We start from the raw sequence: 21,086 nt of genomic DNA, 5'->3' as shown, positions 1-21,086 counted from the left end.
GTTTTTTTACCTTTTTTCTCTTAGGTACAAAACACAACAATGTATAAGTTGTGTTTGGCTCCAATTGCAAATGTATTACTCTATAGTAAGATATTATTTTTTCTATCTCAATTTATGTAACACCTTTTAAATTTCAAAATTCAAATAACTCTATTTTTTTAATCACATTTTTAAATTGTCAATTATAATATTTTTTTTATAATTTATAAATACAAAAAAATTACTTTAAAAAAATTAAAAATCAAACGATGTCACATAAATTAGTACAGTGGACTAATGTTTTTAGTTTAGCCTTTCATACTCGAAAAAAGAAAATGAGTCTTTGACCGTGAAAAAAAAAGTGTAACAGTTACATACAGTAAGAGAAAAGTTGTGTGTTTTTGCCGGCCCCTTCTTCTCTACTTATCTGTTTCTTTGATTATTTTTTTCTTCATTTTATATAGTTCAAAATTCTGTTGTTTTTATTCTTATCTTCTGCTGATTTTCTCCCATTATAAGCGTGTTGAATAGTCAACTTGCAGCCTAGCAGCTTTTTAAATTTCTTTTTAAAATGCAATGACCATGTTTTTTGGTTATCTCAGCACCTGCACACAGAATTTTTAGAGATCAAGCCGTCTAAATTTGCTGTTGAGGGGTTTATTAGGTATTGTGGAATCTTGATTTGTCATAATTGAATTGTGGTGAAAATTGGGGTTTATAGATTGAATTGTGTGTAAAGTTGGAGTCTTTTTTGGTTTTGTTTGTTGATGTGTCAAGGATTTGTTGTGGGGTTTGGATTCTTGGTATTTGATTGTTGTTTTTATGGTAAAAAGGTGGAGTCTTTTGGTGGTGTAGTTAGTGAATCAAAGGGTTTATAGAAAATAGTTCTTTTTCTGGCATAAAGTTGGAGTCTTTTTGGTTGTGTAGTTACTGAATCAAAGGGTTTATAGAAATTGGATTCTTGGTGTTTGATACTTGATAGTTGTTCTTTTTCTGAAGTTGTAGTTTGTGCAAAAAGTTGGAGTCTTTTGGAGTTGTAGTTACTGCATCAAGTGTTTATGGGTTGTTGGTTGTTCTTTATGCAGTTGAATTTTGCAATGGAAATTTGGAATTGTATTTGAGTGGCTGTTCTACTGAATTGGGTTGTTTTTACTTTGGGGTTCCATGGTTATGGGGAAAAGATTGATTTTTGCAAAGACTGGTTTCTGGGATTTGTAGTTTTGCAATTGCAGGGGAAGGTTTTCGGTTGGGTTTTCGTTGATTGATTATGGGTGGTGTTTGTGGAAAACCTTCCTCGCCCGTGCAGAATAGGCGGGATAGACAAAAGAGGAGTGAATTTACTAAAGGGGCAACTGTGGCATCACGCCCACTACGAGCTGTTTCTACAAAGAGAGAGGAAAGTTTCAGGGTGAAAGACAAGTTGGAAAATGGTGATGTGAAGCTTGGTTTGATAGATAGGAAGTCTAATGGATCAAGAAAAGTCAGGGATGATCATTATGAGCAGATAAAGGAAAAGCTTGGACTCATTGTGAATGGTTGTCCTGGAAACGGAGTTGTCCCAAAAGCCTTGGAAGGGGAGCTGATTGCTGCTGGATGGCCTTCTTGGCTTGCTTCAGTGGCTGGTGAAGCTATTAATGGATGGCTTCCTCGCAAGGGCGATACATTCGAGAAATTAGACAAGGTACAATTCTGTAGGCATTCCTTATGGGTGATTAATTTGTCAATTTAGATTGGACAGTAATCAAAATTGTATTTGATTAGTGAAAATTGTAAGGCGCATAATCATAGTAATTAATTCTATCTCCCTTCCATTTTATATGGTGGTGTTTGATTTTGTTTTAATTTTTTTTTTAAAATTGGGGGTAGGAGAAGAGGAAACGGGGAAGGGGATTGCAAGGTAGAGAATGAAACCCTCACCAACAAGGTGAAGGTTCGAGTAGTCAACTATCAACCAACTAAGCTAATAATATTCCTCCATGGTGTTTGATTGGGTCGCAATTTAAAATTTTAATTGACTTTGTATTATACTAGTGACAGTGGAAAAATGTTCAAGTAATTTAGTCTGACAGAGAAAACATTCAATTGAAAGTTTAAAATTTTATCTATTAAAGAAGGTTATACCGAATGAAATATGTAGTTCAACTTTCATATGCTCTTTAACTCATACACACAAAAGTACTATATGCACTTGCGAATTTTTGAAAGTTGCAAAAGTTATATGCAACAACAACAACAACAAATCCAGTATAATCCCACAGGTTGGTCTGGGTGGGGTAGCGTGTCCACTGACCTTACCCATAACTATAATGTTTTGATTTAGAAATTAGTGTAAAATATATTATATTTATTTGTGATTCCTGTGGCAATATTTTCCTCCCTTTTCTATTTCCTTTAAGGGGTCTTAGTTTTCTTGTCCAATGTGTTCAAAATTGTTAGTTAAGTTGGTTTTCTTTGCCAATATGTTCAAAAGTTGTGAGTTAGGTTTTTTGGTTATTGTCTGATAGATTCTTGTTTGTGCAGATTGGCCAAGGGACTTATAGTAGTGTATACAAGGCTCGTGACCTAATTAACAATAAACTTGTTGCACTCAAAAGAGTGCGGTTTGATAATATGGATATTGAAAGTGTCAAATTTATGGCAAGGGAGATAGTCATTTTGCGTAAGCTTGATCATCCAAATATTATCAAATTGGAAGGCTTGGTTGCATCAAGATCATCTTGCAGTTTGTACCTTGTTTTTGAGTACATGGAACATGATCTCACTGGACTGGCATCTCTTCCTGATAACAAATTTACCGAACCACAGGTGCTTTTCTTGGGATCCTTCATTATGCTTTATTTTGTAGTTTTATACGAATGAATTAGCCATCTCAGCTTTTCAATCAATTTAGGTAGCTTATTTCTGAATTTTTTTCTTCTTCTTGTCTTTCATAGATGAAATGCTATATGCATCAACTTCTTAGTGGACTTGATCATTGCCATAGTCAGGGTGTTTTGCATCGGGACATTAAAGGTTCAAATCTTTTGATCGACAATAACGGGATCTTGAAGATTGCAGATTTTGGCTTAGCAACCTTTTTCGATCCGCACCAAAGTGTTCCTTTGACAAGCCGTGTTGTGACTCTTTGGTATCGACCACCCGAGCTCTTACTTGGAGCAAGTCACTATGGAGTCGCTGTAGATTTGTGGAGTACTGGCTGCATACTTGGAGAATTATATGCTGGCAAGCCCATTATGCCTGGAAGAACAGAGGTATAAAACAGATTGTCTATATACTTTTTTTTAATAACTTGTCCATGACACTCATTGCTAATATTATTTTTTCCCCCTCCATTTTGGAGATGTTACTACAATTTGAGAAGTAAATAATCATCTAAGATTTAAAAATGAAGAAGGTGGAGTTCACAAGCAGGAGCCAATCTCAGAACTAAATTTTAGGGCACACTCGGTTTGTTTAACATGACTGGTGAACGTGTGATTTTCCAATTAGATTAAAGGTTTATATTAACCTTTGCTGAGTGCCTGAGTCGCTAACTTGTTCTTACGCTCTAATAATAGCTGTTTCTTGTTTCACTATCAAATACTGGAGCCAAAGAGAAAAGTTTGTTCTATTTACAAAATAAATCCGTTTTGGGGGTAAGGAAAATGTAAAGGTTGTAATTTGCACCTAAGGGTGTGACCTAGTGGAGTAGTGGTCAATGAAGTGGGTTGAGAACCATGAGGTCTCACTTTCAAATCCCAGCAGAGACAAAAACACAAGGTGATTTCTTACCATCTGTCCTAGCTTTGGTGGACAGAGTTACCTGGTACCTGTTATTGGTGGGAGGTGGCAGGTGCCCTGTGAAATTAGTCGAGGTGCACGAAAGCTAGTCCAAACAGCAAGGTTATAAAAAAGAATAAAACAAAGTAAAAAAAATGTAAAGGTTGTAATTCTGAACCGGGCACCACTTTTTAAAATAATACTGTACAAAACAACTCAAAACCTACTATTACATTGGCCAATATGATTGGATTGCATCTTACAGTCAAATATCAGCACATCCAGTTGACTGCCTCCATGACCTTATCATCTTCATTATTTCCTATTTCTTATTTCATTTTGTATTCTCTTCTCTGTTTTATGTTGATTTTTCCAAAAAGGTGCTGTTGGTTTATTATTGTGTTCGCCTCCTTTAAGGTTGTCCTTCATTGTAAAGATGTCCGGGGTATTAATTTTCTTGTGTTTTGGTGACTGATAGTGAGGCTTGGAGAGAGCTTTTGAAGCTGCAACTTAGACATTTAACTATTTGTGCATTAACCTTAATTTCATGACGTACTTTTTACTTTTTGGTGCTCAAATCCTTGTGGTCATCAGCTGAAAATTTCTCTCTATTCTTTTTAAGTGACATTATACCTGATTAAGTTTACCTGTGTGTTTCTTCTGTGTAAGACTTTAATTTTTACATCTTAGATAAGTGAACTTTTTTCTCCTTGTAGGTGGAGCAGCTGCATAAGATTTTTAAGCTTTGTGGTTCACCATCTGAGAATTATTGGAAAAAAGAAAAATTACATCATTCAACAGCATTTAAACCGTTACATCCTTACAGACGGCGTCTTGGGGAAACATTTAAGGATTTTCCTCTATCTGCTGTGAGGTTGATGGACACATTACTTTCTATAGATCCTGAACTTAGGGGAACAGCTGTCGGTGCTCTGGAGAGTGAGGTAAGTTTGGCGTTTCCTTGTCCCTGTGTTTCTGCGATCAATCTTAGTTTGATGCTTTGTAGTTTAGTTCGTAAAAGATGGTCAAACAAAACTGAACTCTGAATCCTGCATGCTTATAGTCGAACGACCTGCAGGTTTGAGTCCTAATAGTTACAAACATCAAAGAGAAGAATTGGAGCCAATTTGTTTCTAGGAGTATCTTTGCGATTATTTGATCTCTGTTCTATTTAGCACAAGATAAAATTGTATCTGATAAGTGTGCACTAGGTGATATCTCGAACAGATCTGTGTGTATATATAAACAAATACGGATGCTATCATTGAATTATTTCGGAAACAGAAAATATTAGATCTTTTTGGGACAGACTAAAAAGAGAAGTGTGACACAATGGGATGAATGGAGTACTTCATGAGCTTTTATGTCGAAATTTTGAAATTTGAATAAGTAGTAGTAACATAGTTCAGGGTAGTTGGAGGTATATTGTTGCATTCCAAGTGATATTCTGGAAGAATTGTCTCATTTTGTCCGTCCGAGTCATTCAGTGTCATATCATTATTTCAAGGGTGAATCTCATTATTATTTGTATAATAAAGTTGCACAACCATTTTCCTGATCAACAAAGTTGTAACCATACAGTTCTTCACCACAAAGCCACTGCCTTGTGATCCTTCAAGTTTGCCAAAGTACCCTCCCAGCAAGGAAATTGATGCAAAACTGCGGGATGAAGAAGCTCGAAGGTAAATAATTTCTAGATATCCACATTTCCTGTGAGGAACTAGAACTTTGTTAGTTTTGCTTTACTTTAGTCTTTCTCGTAATGTGAGCTAATGTTTTTCAGTTATATATCGAGAAGCTTCTTTGTCGTTTTTAAAAATGTGTAGAAGTGTGCAACAATTGTATTTTCCAGTGGCACATCCTTTGTTGCTTTTCTAGCTTGCACCGAGGAACTAGAACTTTCGTTGTTTTTGCATAACTTTGGTCTTTCTCGTGATGTGAGCTTATGTTTTCAATTATATTGGGAAGCTTCTTCGTCGTTTTAATAATGTGTAGAAGTGTGCAACAGTTGTATTTTGTTTCATTTGTGTGTAACAAGATTTTCCATATTAAGTGCTGGAGGATATGTGATAATAGTTGCCTGAATTGTTTCTGCAGACAAGGAGCTGCAGGAGTGAAGAACCAATTTGAGGAAGGGCATATGAGAGGATCAAAAGAACCTCGAGCAGTTCCAGCACCTGATGCTAATGCCGAGTTGGTGAGGTCAATGCAGGTACTTATGTGGGGCCTGATTGTTTTAGTATCCCTGTTGATGCATGTTTACATGAAGTCAGATCCTAAAGACCAAATGAAACCGGATAATCACGATTATTCAATTTTTCCTGTTCTAATTCAAGAGGTTAGTTAGATGGTTAGGATTCTGCCATGAATTGGGAAGTTCTTCCACCTTCAAGCCGAACTTACATTTTCCCCAAAAATGTATTGTGGGGCGAATGGATATTGAAAATTCATATAGTTGACACCTATTACGGTAGATTTGAGGCATAGTAATTGATGATGTGGAAAATGGAATGTGTAAAGATCCACTATGTTGATGTAAAGCTTAGCCTTTTCTTGATAAAGATGCACCGATAGCCATATTTGTCTGCAAATGCTTTTACTCGGTACTCAAGTTATCAATTATATGATCCAGACACTGTTTGGTTCGTTTCAATTAATACTCGTACCTTGTAACAGAGGAGGCAGAGCAGTTCAAATCCCAAGAGCCGATCTGAGCACTTCTATCCCTATAAAGAAGCTCCTTGCGGTTTTCCAATTGATCAACATAAACCATTACAACCAAGCAAAGAAAAAGGCGGAGATCACTTGGAGAATCATTCAGAGAGATTTTCTCATTCAGGACCTCTAGCACCAGGATTTGGGTGGGCAAAATCTGGGAAGAAATATGATCATGATATTTCTGTTGGTTCCAATAGAGCCGACTTATCCAAGTTTTCTACTCTAGTAGCATCTAGGTCAGTTGTCACTGGTGATGCTCGAGATCGATTTGTTGCTTCACAGGTAGAATCTGGCCGTCAAGTAGAAAGGCCAGTACGCTTGCTTGACGAACATCCAAGGAAGCAGGATTGGAAGCGTCAGATGCAAAACCATGCTAGTTCTCGTCAATTTGACAATGGAAGGGCTAGTATTAAAGAACAAAATCTGGTACGTATTATAAACTTCATAACTTGTCAAATTTTAAGTGTGTGTAGATTATTGAGACAATTTGTTATTTCACTTACAAGATTATTTAGAAGAAGCTACTGAAACGTCATGCCTCAAGTATAGATAAAGTTACTCGCTATGGTACCAAAAATGTTTGCATACTTAGCTGACCCTTCGATTGTTTCCCATTTGGTTTAGCCATTTAGTATCCGGAGTTGACTGGCATGACTAATTCAGATGCGCACTGCATAGAATCCATTTAAGGGGGAAACATTCTTTCTCAGGAATATCTACATTCTTGGGTTTGAACACGGAACCTCTTGTTAAGGGTTGAGGGATCCCATCCATCCCGTCACATCCTTGATGGTCCCGTGATTATTATCAATATATACATTCAGTAATAACATTTTGGTTCCACATTTGCTTTTTTGTTCTGGAATTCCTAATATGATGGGATTCTCATATTTTTGTCTATGCAGCATGGCCATACCCATGGTCACAAGGGAAACACAATCCATTTCTCAGGTCCACTACTTGTTCAACCAAATAAAGTGGATCAAATGCTTAAAGAGCACGATCGTCGTATCCAGGAAGCTGCACGACGAGCAAGGCTCGAGAAGGCAAGAGCAGGCAAATGCCAAGCTCAAGGGATGCCGAGAACAACCAATTCTTTTTACGTTACTAGTCTGGGATCGCGGTAGTTTGGGAATTATATATACAGTTCTATGTACAGTTCTTGAAGTAACTGTTATTGTTATTTATAGGAAATTCAGTAAAGATGAATATAGCCAAAATAATTATGTGGTTTTTTACAAGAATAGGTTAAACTTGTTTATGCAAACAATTTTTTTTCTTTTAGTCATTGCCCCAATTAAATTGACAGCCCTTTATTCTTCAATGGAACAAAATTGATATTACGACAATAACATATTCAATGAAATTGTAAAAATAAAGTACGTAGACGGTAGAGTATAAGCAGGGCTTACCTTTGCCTTGAGGAGACAGATAACCCAAAAGGAATAAAAAGGATAAAGAACTCGAAGTACTTAATTAATTGAGGTAAAGCGTGTGGATACAAAATAAAATAAAACAAATACTACTTTAATTAAATAAAAGAAGTTCTACTTATGAATGACCTGAAAAACTCTTGTACTTGGTTCTATTTGTCAGTTGAACCCTTATACTCACGACTCTGCCAACTAAACCTTAAACTTACTAAAACACAATATTTTAAACACATTTGACCATTGACCGAACTTATGTGACATTAATATTGCTGAAATGGAAAAATATTTGACTGCACACACATTAAAGCGAGTGAATATATATTTTTTATATTAAAAATCATAAAAAAATAGTTTAAATTAAAAAAAAAAAGTCAACCCATCAATCCCCTATCCCATCCCACTCCCTCGCCGGTAACTTTCTTCTTCCTTCAGCCTCCCACCCTCTCCTTCTTCCTTGAAACCACCCACCACCCCACCCTACCCCACCCCCTTCTTCTTCTTCTTCTTAACACCCACCCCCCCACCCCTCACCCCACCTAACCAAATCTCTTATCTCAACCATTTTAGTTTCTTTAATTTTAAAATTTAAAATTCTTCTCTATGAATTTTGGTCGATTTACACACTTCTAAAATCTAGGTTTTCGAATCTTGTTTGTGAAAGATTGAAGTTTAGATAACTTTGAAATCTTGAAGAGTAATGATGTATACTGAAAAGTTGAAATTTTTTATGAAGAAGCTTGAAGAATAACAAATGGGTTTTGTGAATTTATAAAAGTAATTCAAAATTATGAAGAAAAATTATTGGGTTTGTGTTGGTAAGCTTTTAGTGTAAAAAAAAATTCATGTCAAATAGGAAGAATTAGACCAATTTGACATGAATTTAGTGCTCAATTATGAGCAAATATGAAGAACATGATACTGAAAATTTCAATGTGCAAACTCTTTTTTTTTTTTAGCTTTTAATTTCTTATGTGGCATTTAAAATGACATGAAATTTCATGTGTAAGCCCTTGTGCTACACTCACACACATAAAATAAGAAAGGGGTTTAAAGTATTGCGTTTTAGTGAGTTTAAAGGTTCAATTGGCAAAATTGTAAGTATAAGGGTTCAACTGATAAACGGAGCCAAGTATAAAGGTCTTCCAGGTCATTCTACCTTGATTATTCCTGGCAAAATTATATTTATTGATTACCCCTGTAAAGAAAGAAGTAGAGAATCCAAAAAGAAATTAAAATAAAGGACATATATACATGTCAAATTAACAAAATAAAATAAAACAAATAGAACTTTACTTAAATAATGAAAGTTATATTTATATAATATCTAGCACCAGTGGTCTAGTACTAAAATAGTACCCTGCCACTGTACAGACCGGGGTTTGATTCCTGGCTGGTGCAGTTTGCAGGGATAGTTAAGTTGGGAGAGCGTCAAACTGAAGATTTGAAAGTTGTGTGCTCGATCCACGCTCACCGCATTTATTTTTTGGTTATTATTCTCCTTTTGTTTTTTTGGTTTAATTTTATTTTTTGTTTCTCCATTCTTGGTCGCAGTTATTCTCCCTTTGCTTTTTTTGGTTTAATTTTATTTTTTGTTTCTCCATTATTGGTCGCGTGTGAGCCCAATATATGTTATTTTTCTGTCTTAATTTATCTGTCACAAATGAAATTTTGAGAGTTAACTAAATTTTTCATACGCATTTTTAAAAAAAATATATTAAGTTGTTAATTTGTTGTGATTTATAATTTTTTAAACGTCATTTTGAATAATATATGTTATTTCTCCTGTTCAAATTTATGTGACACATATGAAATTAGGAGAGTCAACCAAATTTCTTATATGATTTTAAAGTATTTTCAATTGTTAATTATTTTGATTAATAGTATCGTTTACCTAACTTTCAATAATATATGTTGTTCCATCTGTTCAAATTCACGCGACATCGATATAATTGCAAGAAATATTTTAAATTGTTATTGTGATTTGTAGTACAATTAATGTCATTCTAAAGATATAATAAAATATTTTAATTAAATTGTTAAATGTATGTTTAGTAGTTGTGTGTTTGTTGCCTCTTATTAGATATTAAAAATATTTTAAGTTGTTAATTATTGTGACTTATAGTGTATTTAACATAATTTTAAAATTTATAATAAAATATTTTAACTTATTAATTATAATGATTTATAGTATCTTAAACGTAATCTTTGAGTGTAAGATAATTAAAAAGGAAAATAAGACAAATAAGTTAAAATAGAAAGAACAATAACAAAATTAAGTATATAACATTTTTCTGATAGCACATTAAGTCCAACAAGTTCACTTACCATTAAAAAACAACTTCAATTTTTATTTATGATCAAATAAATTTCAATTTTCAAATTTCTTTTTCTTTCCAAAGACGAAAGCTTTTCATCTCTAATATATTTTATTGAATACAATATTATAAATGAAACAATTAACTTTTTCAAAAGTTAATTTGCCACAATATAAAACTGAAAGAAGAAGAAGTTGTGAGACGCAAATGAGGGACATAAAAATCGAATCGACCGATAAACTGAATTGAAAAAAGTGTTATTGGTTTATGGTTATTAGCTTAACGGTTTTTAAACGATTTTGTTAAGAAAAATTATCAAGTTATAGGTTCGATTTTAGAATCTTGGTTTATTGGGTAAATTGATAACCTATTAAGACGGTAGTAATTTGTCACTTTACCCGTACAAAAATATTAAATATTAATCTCAATACGTTACTAGTTTCTGTCTTTACCCTTTAGCCTTCAATTTACACTTCACAGTGACTTTAAGCTCACAACTTCACATTATACAAAACATCAAAACCCAAAGTAAAAACCCTATTACTCTTAATTTTTCTTTACACTTGTATAGTCTTTTCATGTTAGTTATTACTCCCTCCGTCCCATTTTATGTGGCATCATTTTCTTTTTGGTCAGTCCCAAAAGGAATGTCACATTTCCTTATATGGTAAGTTTATAAAGGTACAATTCATCTTTTATCCTTGTTGGTCCCACTTAATCTTAAAATAATACTCCAATATATTTATGAGGAGATAGAAAAAAGAGTCTACTTTTAAATGGCAATTTGGTAAACATTTCAAAGTCTTCATATATTTCTTAAACTCCGTGCCCGGTCAAATGTTGCCACATAAAATGGAACGGAGGGAGTACTATTTTTTTTATTAGCATTTGTAAAGTTACATTATTGTCTTGTCTTGTCAAATTATTGCAAAAGTCATTTTTTTTGGTTTTATAAGCATTTTTTTATTTGTTAAATTGAATTACCGTTAAGGACCAAAATAGAAAAATCAATAAAAAATCTTATTAATTTGCATATTTCAAAATCGAAAACCGTTAAACCGAATTGAGGGGAGGGGGGATCTGACCCACATGCATGGAAAATCAACCAACTTTTCGGCTGAGGCAACGTAAAAAATCAAATATAGAAGAACTTTTATGTCAAATAATGGAAATGTACAATTGTAAAACAGTCGTATATAATACTCTCTCTATTTCAAACTAAGTGAACTAAGTGAATTGTTGATGCATTACACACTTATAAAATAAATTTAACAATTTTCATTAATTTTAAATAATTCACTTATTTTGAATTATAAAAAAAGGTTCAACAATTCACTTATTTTGAAATGAAGAGAGTAGTGTTTAAGCATAGCAATTGGAAAATACTCATATTATCCCTGGCTAGAGAAACAAGCATATCGTCCAACACATGCTTTCTAGCCGCTTATATATAGTAGAATATATACTCGTCCAGATTTAGTTCATGCAAAAATATTTACTTTATAATTCGTTGCAAAAGAAATAAATGATAACTTTCTAAATTTAGAAATAATTTGACACAAATTTTTCATTTTATCCTTGATGGAGAGTATTTATAGAAACATATATATCATGAAATATTTGCGTATGATCATAAGTTTCAAAAATATTTATTTACTTTTTGAAGTCATGTTTAATCAAACTTGGCCACATAAATTAAAACGATGAGAATACCAGAGGTCGAAAATATCAATCTAAATAATCCCAAGGGCAACAAATTAAAGGTTGCAAGATGCGACAAAAGAGGGCTACGTTGCTCAGAATGTAAGTAGTCTCCACCTCCAACTCTAAAGTTGTTAAAGCTGAGTTACCAAGAGAGCAAATATGTGAAATCTGTTGGGTTATGAAGGGTGATTAGGGCTTCATGCGGAAGCTTATAATTACAAGTCATATGAAGGGTGATTAGGGCGTCATGCGAAAACTTACAATTTCAAGTCATAAGTGATAAATCAGATAACAAAAAACTTATACTAAAAATCAAAATATTATTATATAAAAACTAATATAAAGAAAAACATTGAAACTTTAGAGAGAATAAATCTTCCCATAAACAAGACTCTTAAACGACTACATTGTGGATGTTATTGTTATTGTGTTAGAAGAAACAAACATATATTTATAGAGTCTCAAAACTTTTTCTTACTAGAAAAGGACTAGCTGCTCCAAAACATTTTCCTAAAAGGAAAGAATAAACCAAATATGAAAGAATATTATTTTTTCCTTTCAGGAAAAGTAAAAATATTTATGGTAATGTTTCGTATTATCTTTAAGGAAAAATAATTCTTAAATTATGGCAAGAAAATCAGGGGAAAACCCTAACAAATCTCCCCTTTTGGTTGGATTTTCTTGAGAAAGCTTGATCTGTTTTCTTTATTGCATAATAATCTTGTTCTTCACAAAATCTTCATCACTGTTGCTTGCCATGGTTAAAAATAAAGTTTAAAATATATTGGTTAAAAATATTTTGTTTTTATTCTTAAAAATTGCAGCAATAGGAATGTTGAAAATATGGTTGAAACTTCTTCTCCACATGTAGCTTGACAAAAAATCTTCATTATCATCAAATTGATTTGAAACCATCTTGAGCCTGTCTTCAACCTCGTTGAACCATAGGACCACCGGATCTTTGAACCATGTGCTCTGATATCACTTGTTGGGTTATGAAGGGTGATTAGGGAGTCATGTGGAAACTTACAATTTCAAGTCATAAGTGATATATCAGATAACAAAAAACTTATACTAAAAATCAAAATATTATTATATCAAAACTAATATAAAGAAAAACATTGAAACTTTAGAGAGAATAAATCTCTCCATAAACAAGACTCTTAAACGACTACATTGTGGATGTTATTGTTATTGTGTTAGAAGAAACAAACATATATTTATAGAGTCTCAAAACATTTTCTTACTAGAAAAGGACTAGCTGCTCCAAAACATTTTCCTAAAAGGAAAGAATAAATCAAATATGAAAGAATATTATTTTTTCTTTTCAGGAAAAGTAAAAATATTTATGGTAATGTTTCGTATTATCTTTAAGAAAAAATAAATCTTAAATTATGGTAAGAAAATCAGGGCAAAACCCTAACAAAATCTCCCAGAAAACAAAAAGGTTGTGGTACTATCAAAAACATAGGTTTTTTCCACCATGAATCAATGAGAAATTAGTGTTTGAAAATATTATTTCCTATCGAACCAACTCATTGAAAGAAACAAATTCTTACTTAAATACTGAAAAAAAATCTTAATTTTTTTCGTGTGTAAATACTATTACTATTATTTTTCATTTCTTACTGATTCAATTAAAATATTTATAAAAATCACTACCAAAGATTTTTTAAGTAATAAATTTCAACAAATAATAGTAATTTTTTAGTTGTGTGAATTCGAATCACCAAGATTCATAAAGTACACAGAATCTTAAGGAATCTCTGTAAAGGAAAAGAATAATAATGTTCTTTAAGCTTCATTATAACTTTTTTTTAATAAATAATTAAGAAGATAAGATCCAAGTGTTTCCCACTCATCATTAGTTACTTAATCCTAATTAACATGCTTATACTTATCCAAATTTACTTAAACCACTTAGCAAACTCATGAGTGACTAAGTCTGTCATTATGCTATTGGCCTTTCAGGTGGAAAGAGTTAAAAAAGAATTAGTAGAAAATCTTTTACTGTTATTCTCAGTTCTTAAAGTAAACAAAAAATGCTGATGTTGCAATTTCTTTTCTTTTTTTTCTTTTGTTTTTCACATGCGTTTGATCATTATATTATTTGTTTGCTAAAAAAATTATCATAAAATCTTTACTATTGTATTTTTGTTTCGCGTTTTCTTTTTGAAATGCTTTGCTTGAGCTAAAGATTTATTAAAAGCAAACCTCTCTAACTTCACAAGGTAAGGTAAGGTTTATTGTTTGCATACACTATGTTCTGCTCAAATTCCAATGGTGAGATTACACGAAATATGTTATTGGTGATGTTTGTTGTAATTCGACACTCATAGTAGAATTCAACTAGATTTGAATTTGCTTTAAAAAAAATCATCGAAAAAGTAACATTTTCTCTAACAAAAATGAATTCATGCACTCAAAACTCAAATTCAGAATCTTTTACGTGTTACTCCACTACCACCCTTATTGACCTGTTGCAATTTCTTTATATCATGGATGCTATGTGCTTAAACTAAAAACGTGTCTAATAGAACTACAAAATTAGAATTAGACCATAAAATAAAGGGAAAAAGTATAAATATACCCCTGAACTATTGTAAATGGTATGCAGATACCCTCCGTTATACTTTTGGGACATTGGTGCCCCTGCCGTCCAAAAACTAGAGCATATATACCCTTTATAATAACGGACATACGCGTGTCACAATCCTATCCAATGATCAGACATTTATTAAATATCAGATCGACGGACAAGATTGAACCACGCGTCCCTATATAGTCTTTCGTTAGAATTAAGGGCATATATGCTCTAGTTTTTGGACGACAGGGACACCAATGTCCCCAAAGTATGACATAGGGTATCTATGTACCATTTACGATAATTCGGGGGTATATTTGTCCTTTTCCCTAAAAGAAAAGGACCAAGTATACACATAATTAATATCTCAGGTGGTCACTCAACTATAGACTCTTTTCTCAGAAAGTCACTCAACTATGAATTCTTTTCTCGGAAAGTCACTCAACTATAGATTATTTCTCAAAAAGTCATTCAACTTTGAATTTTAACTCAAAAGTCACTCAATTATGAGTGTTTTACTTACAAAGTCACTCAACCTATTCAATTAAAAAAGATTATTAAAATTTACTTTAATGAAATTTTTATTCCTAAGCAAAAAAATTAAAAATTAAAAAAAAAGTATCCATTTGTACTGCCAATTATACTATGCTTAAAAATATCCAATATCACCGTCAATATACTATACTTTAATTTTTTTTTTCAAACTGGAACGATGTTCCTATAAATACGTGTCAAACAGTGTAGAAAATAATCATAAAACTCATGGAATTTAAAGGTTCTTAAAATAATTAATGCTAAGTATTATATTTGGGGGAAAAGGTAAAATAAAAGGATCACTATTATATTTTTAGTGGATTGAGTCAAGTAGATGGGTTATCTTTTTACAATTTTAGTTAGAAATAAAAATTTCATGTAAGTAAATTTTAATTAAAAAAATTAATTAAATAGGTTGAGTGACTTTCTGAAAAAAGAACGCATAGTTGAGTGACTTTCTGAGAAAAGAAATCATAGTTGAGTGACTTTCTGAGAAAAGAAATCATAGTTGAGTGACTTTCTGAGAAAAAAATCAATAGTTGAGTGACTTTTGAGTTAACAACCAAAGTTGAGTGACTTTCTGAGAAAAAAATCAATAGTTGAGTGACCATATGAGATATTACCTCAGTATACACAATATAAAGAATTTTTACGTTAAATATTTACTACTTCGTACAATATTAAAAAGCGATAAATAATTAGCTATTATTGGGATGTTCGATACGAAGGAAAATCATCAAGGGTGTATTCCATATTAATTATATTATCCCCACCCTCCAACATATTATATCTTTACCCTCACCCCATAGCTTTCACTCCCAATACATTATGATATAATCTATAGTATTATTTAATTCATTTCGATCCGTTTTAATTTAGCCTAAATCGTTCATTTGCGACTCCAAGGAAAACCTTATCTGCCTTTTTATTTTCTCTAATTTTTAATGTTGCTTTCATAAATGTGGACATAATGAGGCAACACATAGGATTAAGAGCGACAAATATAATTAATTAAATTTGTTTGATTGATTCTTATCATCATAACCCACTTAATTAATTGTTGTTCATCATCTAAAGTCATTGGGTTTCCTTATTGGTTTAAAATCTTGCAACTTGTTTCTTCACATTTTTGTTTTTTTTTTCCCACTTCATCCACAAAAAAGAAGTGTTATTTATTTATTTTCATTAATAATTAATAATGTTGGAAAGTGCTATTTTTTAAATAATATCTTTAGGTGGAAAGTGCATAGTTAATTATCTTATAATATTAACTCTTTTTGACTATTGTTAACTTCGTTTTATTCTAATTATCCTTTCTAACTCTAGGTTCTTATTCACATTTTTTAATCTAACTAAATAAATAAGCATAATTTACATAAGTAATCTAATTAATGAACACAAATATTAGCATGCAAAACTATAACTAGTGTGCTACTATGAAATGAATAACTCTTGAATGAGTTTAAGTAGTATACCTAGTAAGCATAGGGAATATTTTATATTTTAGGGTTTCCCTAATAATATCTAAGCCTCTTTATGTTGTGAAATTTATAATCTTAAAAATAAAACTAAGTTACTTGAATAAAACTGTATTAGTGTAGAAGAATACTAAATCAACTAGATTTTCTCTAGTTTAACTTTTTTTGAGTTATATTTAGTTGTATCAGCCAGGAGTGTTAAATATGGCCCAAAATTAGATCGTCCGCTTAATTCACTAATTTTTTTATGGATTGAACATAAGATAATTTTATATTGATTATGTCAGGGTTGGGTCAGGTCCCAAGTCAAGATCGAGGGTCAAGTTTTAAGTCTCGAGTCCCGAGTCAAGCTTGGTTCCCGACTATCATGTTGAGTCCCAAGTAAGGGGTTGGAGATCGAGTCTCGAGTCTTGACTTTTGGGTCAAATTCGGGGTTTAGGTTTTGAGTTAGGCTCGGGGATTAGGTCCCGGGCAGTGGCGGAGCCACATGTAATTAAGGGGTGTCGACCGACACCCCTTCGTCGGAAAATTACATTGTGTAGCTAGAATAGAAATATTTTTGTTATGTATATATATTACACATTGACACTCCTTGACTTCTACACAATTTTATTTCTTTATATTTTAATACCCCTTAGACGAAATTCTAGCTCCGCCACTGGTCCCGGGTCATGACTAAGGCCGGGACAAATCTAGAGTCTTGGGTCAGGCTCGGTTCTCGAGAGTCTCATGTTCCAAGTGTCGGGTCGAGGCTTGATTCAAGGGTCTCAAGTTAGGGTAATTAAGTGGACTATTCAAAAAAACTGGGTAGGTCATGACTCAACTAATTTTTAATCTATTTAAGCCAACCTATTTTAGCTCAAGTAGTTTTTGACCTGATTTTATCTCAATCTATTTATTAACTCAATTCATTTAACTTGCTAAATTTAACTCAATCCGTCTATTCGATACCCATTCGATTAATATCACTTTGACAAGAATATGCTAGAAGCATTTTATGGAACCCAGCTAGAAAAAAATAGAAACCGCTCACATGATAGTTGATGCTTCTAAGATACCATTATCATAGTACTCCCTCTGTCCCAATTTATGTGACACTTTTCATTTTTCGAGAGTCAAACATTTTAAGTTTGACTGAAATTTGCGCATGTAATCTTCAATTTTTTTAAAATGAAATTTATATATTTGTAAACTACGTAAAAAATATTGTAAATCACACTAATTGATAATTCAAAATGTTTAAAAGATCTATAAAAAACTTACGATCAAAGATAAACTTGTTTAAATCTCAAAAAATAAAAAAGGTCACATAAATGAAACAGTGAGAGTAGTACTTAATTACACATGCCTCTAAAACCTAGTAGTACTAATTAAATACATAGCACCAACTATTGAATGATATCATAAAGTCATCAAGTCTAATTAACCTGCTCGACAAGTTGTAATTACATAATTAGAAAATCAATAACAAGTAGTACTATGTATTATAATAGCATATTAAGTAGGTGAAAGGAAGATTAGCTGGAAAAGTCATCACTCATTGAACCAAATAGAAAATGCTAAAAGCATTTTAAATTAATTTATGGAATTAACAACCTAGGGTCCAATTAGACAAAAAAAGAGAAAAATAGAAACCGCTCATCACACGTACTAGTACTATATAGTTTGATGATACCAGTATGTAGTATTAATTAATTAATTACTACAAGTGACTCTGTGCGCCATAGTTCTGTTTTTGCCGTCACATATAAATTTATATGACTACACTATTAATTTTTTTCTTATTTATTTGAAAGAATATATTAGAAAAAATAATGCATGTATTATTTTTGTGTATTGTTAGAATTGTGCATAAAAATAATTCATATATAATTAATGCAAGTATAAGTAATACAAGCATTACTAATACACTGTATTTAACATTATTATTGTTCTTAATTTTTTCTATTAGAATATATATAAAAAAATCAGAAGCAACATATAGCAAAAACAAACTTTTAGCGGTGATAACATGCATATTAACAAAGTATGCTGAAGTCATTTTCAGCATTAGTTAATTATCATTAAAGTCAATGTCGCTATAGACTTTAACAACATTTATAAAAATGCTAAAATGTAATTTTCACCAGCAATTGTCATTAATCAATTATCGCAAAAATTTATTTTTGATATAGTAACCTAACAGTAGTAAAATAATAAATATCAGAAGCTAGCTACCATTGTCCGAATCTCTCAAGAATAAACTCTATTATCACACATTTCATGTCAAAAATTTTATGGAAAACCAATCTATAGTTGTAGGCCAAATATTACACACTCACCACATATATCATATACAATAAATATAATAATAAGTTAATTAAGCACATCCCATAATGATAACATGCCAAATAAATATGGAGATGTGAAAATTGATACCGAATATGTGAGTAGGATAATTCGTCCACGTGGATCACGTGGGTCCCAATGGGTCCCAATGTTGAGCTTTATAAGAACACAACTTCTTGCCACAAAAAAAAATATCATAGGGCAAAAAAAAATTAAAAGTATTAGTATAGTTAAGATGGCCGCAAAGAATTCAGATGAACCCGAAGGCCTTTATGAGTTGACTTTTGGGTTCATAGACGAAGGGATCGAGTTTCAATCATGTGAAAATTCGTTAGAATCGAATATTAGTTATAGTAGCGGAGAGATATTAATGGATGAAGAGGAGGAGGAGGATGCAAATGTTAACGATAGTGAAGAAAACAAAGCGTTTTGGGCATCACAAGAAGAGCTTCTTAAGGTAAATTAAATTAATTACGATTTTTGTTTTTTGAATTACTATTTAATTTGGTACTTGTTGCTTACCAAATATTTTGTTTTTAGACAACATTGTGTAGGACAACTTCTTTTGAGTCAAAAGTTAGAAAATCAACAAAAGAGGCTTTAAAAGAATTGAAATTCTCAAGTTTCAATTGTAGCTGCCGGAAAATGGTATCCGATGGTTGCCGGAAATGTATGCAAAGAGAAATCTCCGATCGACTTACAAACGAAGGTTATAATTGCTTCATTTGCAAGTCAAAGTGGAAAAGCACACCCGAAATACCTTCAGGTATGTTGTAAGTGACAGAATGACCTTGCTGTCACGATCCACTAAGATTCAGTCCTTTATTAATTTGTATGACAAAAAGCATGCTAATTTTGTTTATGTTTATCGTGTTTCGTGTATAGGTGAATACACATACATGGAAGTGGTGGCAAACGCAAGTTCAAAAAAAGGTGAAATGAAGGTGATTATAGAATTAAATTTTCGAGGAGAATTCGAAATGGCACGAGCTAACGAAGGGTATAATTGTCTAGTTGAACAGTTGCCGGAAGTATACATCGGAAAAATCGAAAGGCTTCGAAATTTAATAAAAATATTATGTTGTGCTTCTAAAAAATGCATGGAGGAAAAAAAAAAAGCATTTGGCTCCATGGAGGAAGCATAAGTACATGCAAGCTAAATATCTCGGCTCGCCGGAAATTAAGTCGGAGACAATTTTTCCGGTGAATAATTTCCGGCGGTTGCCAAGGCCAAGTGGTTCAATGCTGACTTTTAATTTGCTTGATAGCTTGACCCCGGCGATCAAAGTTATTTGATCACCAGAGTCAAATTTCTTTTACCTATATAGTACTAAGTATTAGAATATTCCTATTTTACCCTTGGAATCCGAAATTATTAATTTTGCTCGTAAACTAGTGAGATATATAGATATATATTACTATAGAATATTCCTATTGTATCCTTGTAAGTTATGGTTTATTTGAATTTAATTTTGTAAGAATTTTACTGAGAAGTATAAACAATAATTTTCAGTTTCAATAAATTAAATAAATTATTGTAGAATTTTGAACTCGAATCGTAAAATTCAAGCCATTTGATCAAGCATTAAATGGAAATTTGTTAATTGATCGTCAAGCCATCATATCAAACAGGAGAAAAGTTGAAGGACTTATATGATTAAGCAATAATTAAAAGATGTAAAAGTGATAACAAGGGTTAGGTTATTCAAATTGATTTGACTTGTTAATTAATAGTAAGTTGTCAATATGGGCTGACCCATCCCATTCGGACTAATCCATACATACTTTGAAATTTTACGGGTCAGGCCGAACTAGTCCATTTTTAGTATGGGCCAAAAAATGGTCGGCCTAGCCCACAAGTACGTGGGTTACGGGATTTGCCAGGCTAGCCCTCTTTTTTTTTAAAAAATTAAATTATAATTTGAAAATATTATCATAAATATCGACAAGACAATATTACATGGTGTTAATGTTACTACTTGTTAATCAAATCCACAAATAATATTATCTTTATAATATTTATTAAGTTTGATTTCAAGTAAAAGCATAAATAACTAAATAGAAATATTAACCTAATTGTTTTTCAATTATCATAATAAAACACAAAAACTATGACAATATTCCATAGGTTACGGCCTATGTAGCGATTTCCCAAAAAATTTAGAAATTTTTTATTTTATGTAGTACATATTTTATAACATAAGGTATATTTAAATTGTAATATTTCAAACTTTTAACAGATTTTGAGTTTAGA

General features: G+C 32.0%; 2 protein-coding genes and 1 pseudogene across 2 annotated transcripts in view; 2 read left to right on the top strand and 1 right to left on the bottom strand.

Annotated features, from left to right (window-relative positions):
• The window catches only part of LOC125817589 (putative ubiquitin-conjugating enzyme E2 38), a 139,122-nt gene that overhangs the window by 38,661 nt on the left and 79,375 nt on the right, over window positions 1-21,086 (bottom strand). The gene's annotated exons all lie outside the window — the stretch shown is intronic.
• LOC125817585 (probable serine/threonine-protein kinase At1g54610) lies at window positions 438-7,702 on the top strand. The gene is made up of 8 exons (XM_049497129.1): window positions 438-1,660; window positions 2,500-2,784; window positions 2,913-3,230; window positions 4,455-4,682; window positions 5,320-5,420; window positions 5,836-5,950; window positions 6,415-6,882; window positions 7,362-7,702. The coding sequence occupies exons 1-8, from the start codon at window positions 1,247-1,249 to the stop codon at window positions 7,581-7,583; spliced, it is 2,151 nt and encodes a 716-aa protein (XP_049353086.1). The 5' UTR covers window positions 438-1,246; the 3' UTR covers window positions 7,584-7,702.
• On the top strand, window positions 19,061-20,144 carry LOC125817594 (uncharacterized; annotated as a pseudogene).

The sequence above is a fragment of the Solanum verrucosum genome, unplaced genomic scaffold (assembly GCF_900185275.1).
Source record: "Solanum verrucosum unplaced genomic scaffold, falcon-dt-bn FXZP01000280.1, whole genome shotgun sequence".
In the NCBI taxonomy this organism is placed as follows: domain Eukaryota; kingdom Viridiplantae; phylum Streptophyta; class Magnoliopsida; order Solanales; family Solanaceae; genus Solanum; species Solanum verrucosum.
This window is presented reverse-complemented; position numbering and strand designations above follow the sequence as displayed.

Coding starts and splice junctions, on each gene's coding strand:
- LOC125817585 (XM_049497129.1), top strand. CDS start 1,247: ATGGGTGGTGTTTGTGGAAAACCTTCCTCGCCCGTGCAGAATAGGCGG. Junction 1,661..2,499: donor CATTCGAGAAATTAGACAAG/GTACAATTCTGT, acceptor TTGTTTGTGCAG/ATTGGCCAAGGGACTTATAG. Junction 5,951..6,414: donor AGTTGGTGAGGTCAATGCAG/GTACTTATGTGG, acceptor ACCTTGTAACAG/AGGAGGCAGAGCAGTTCAAA.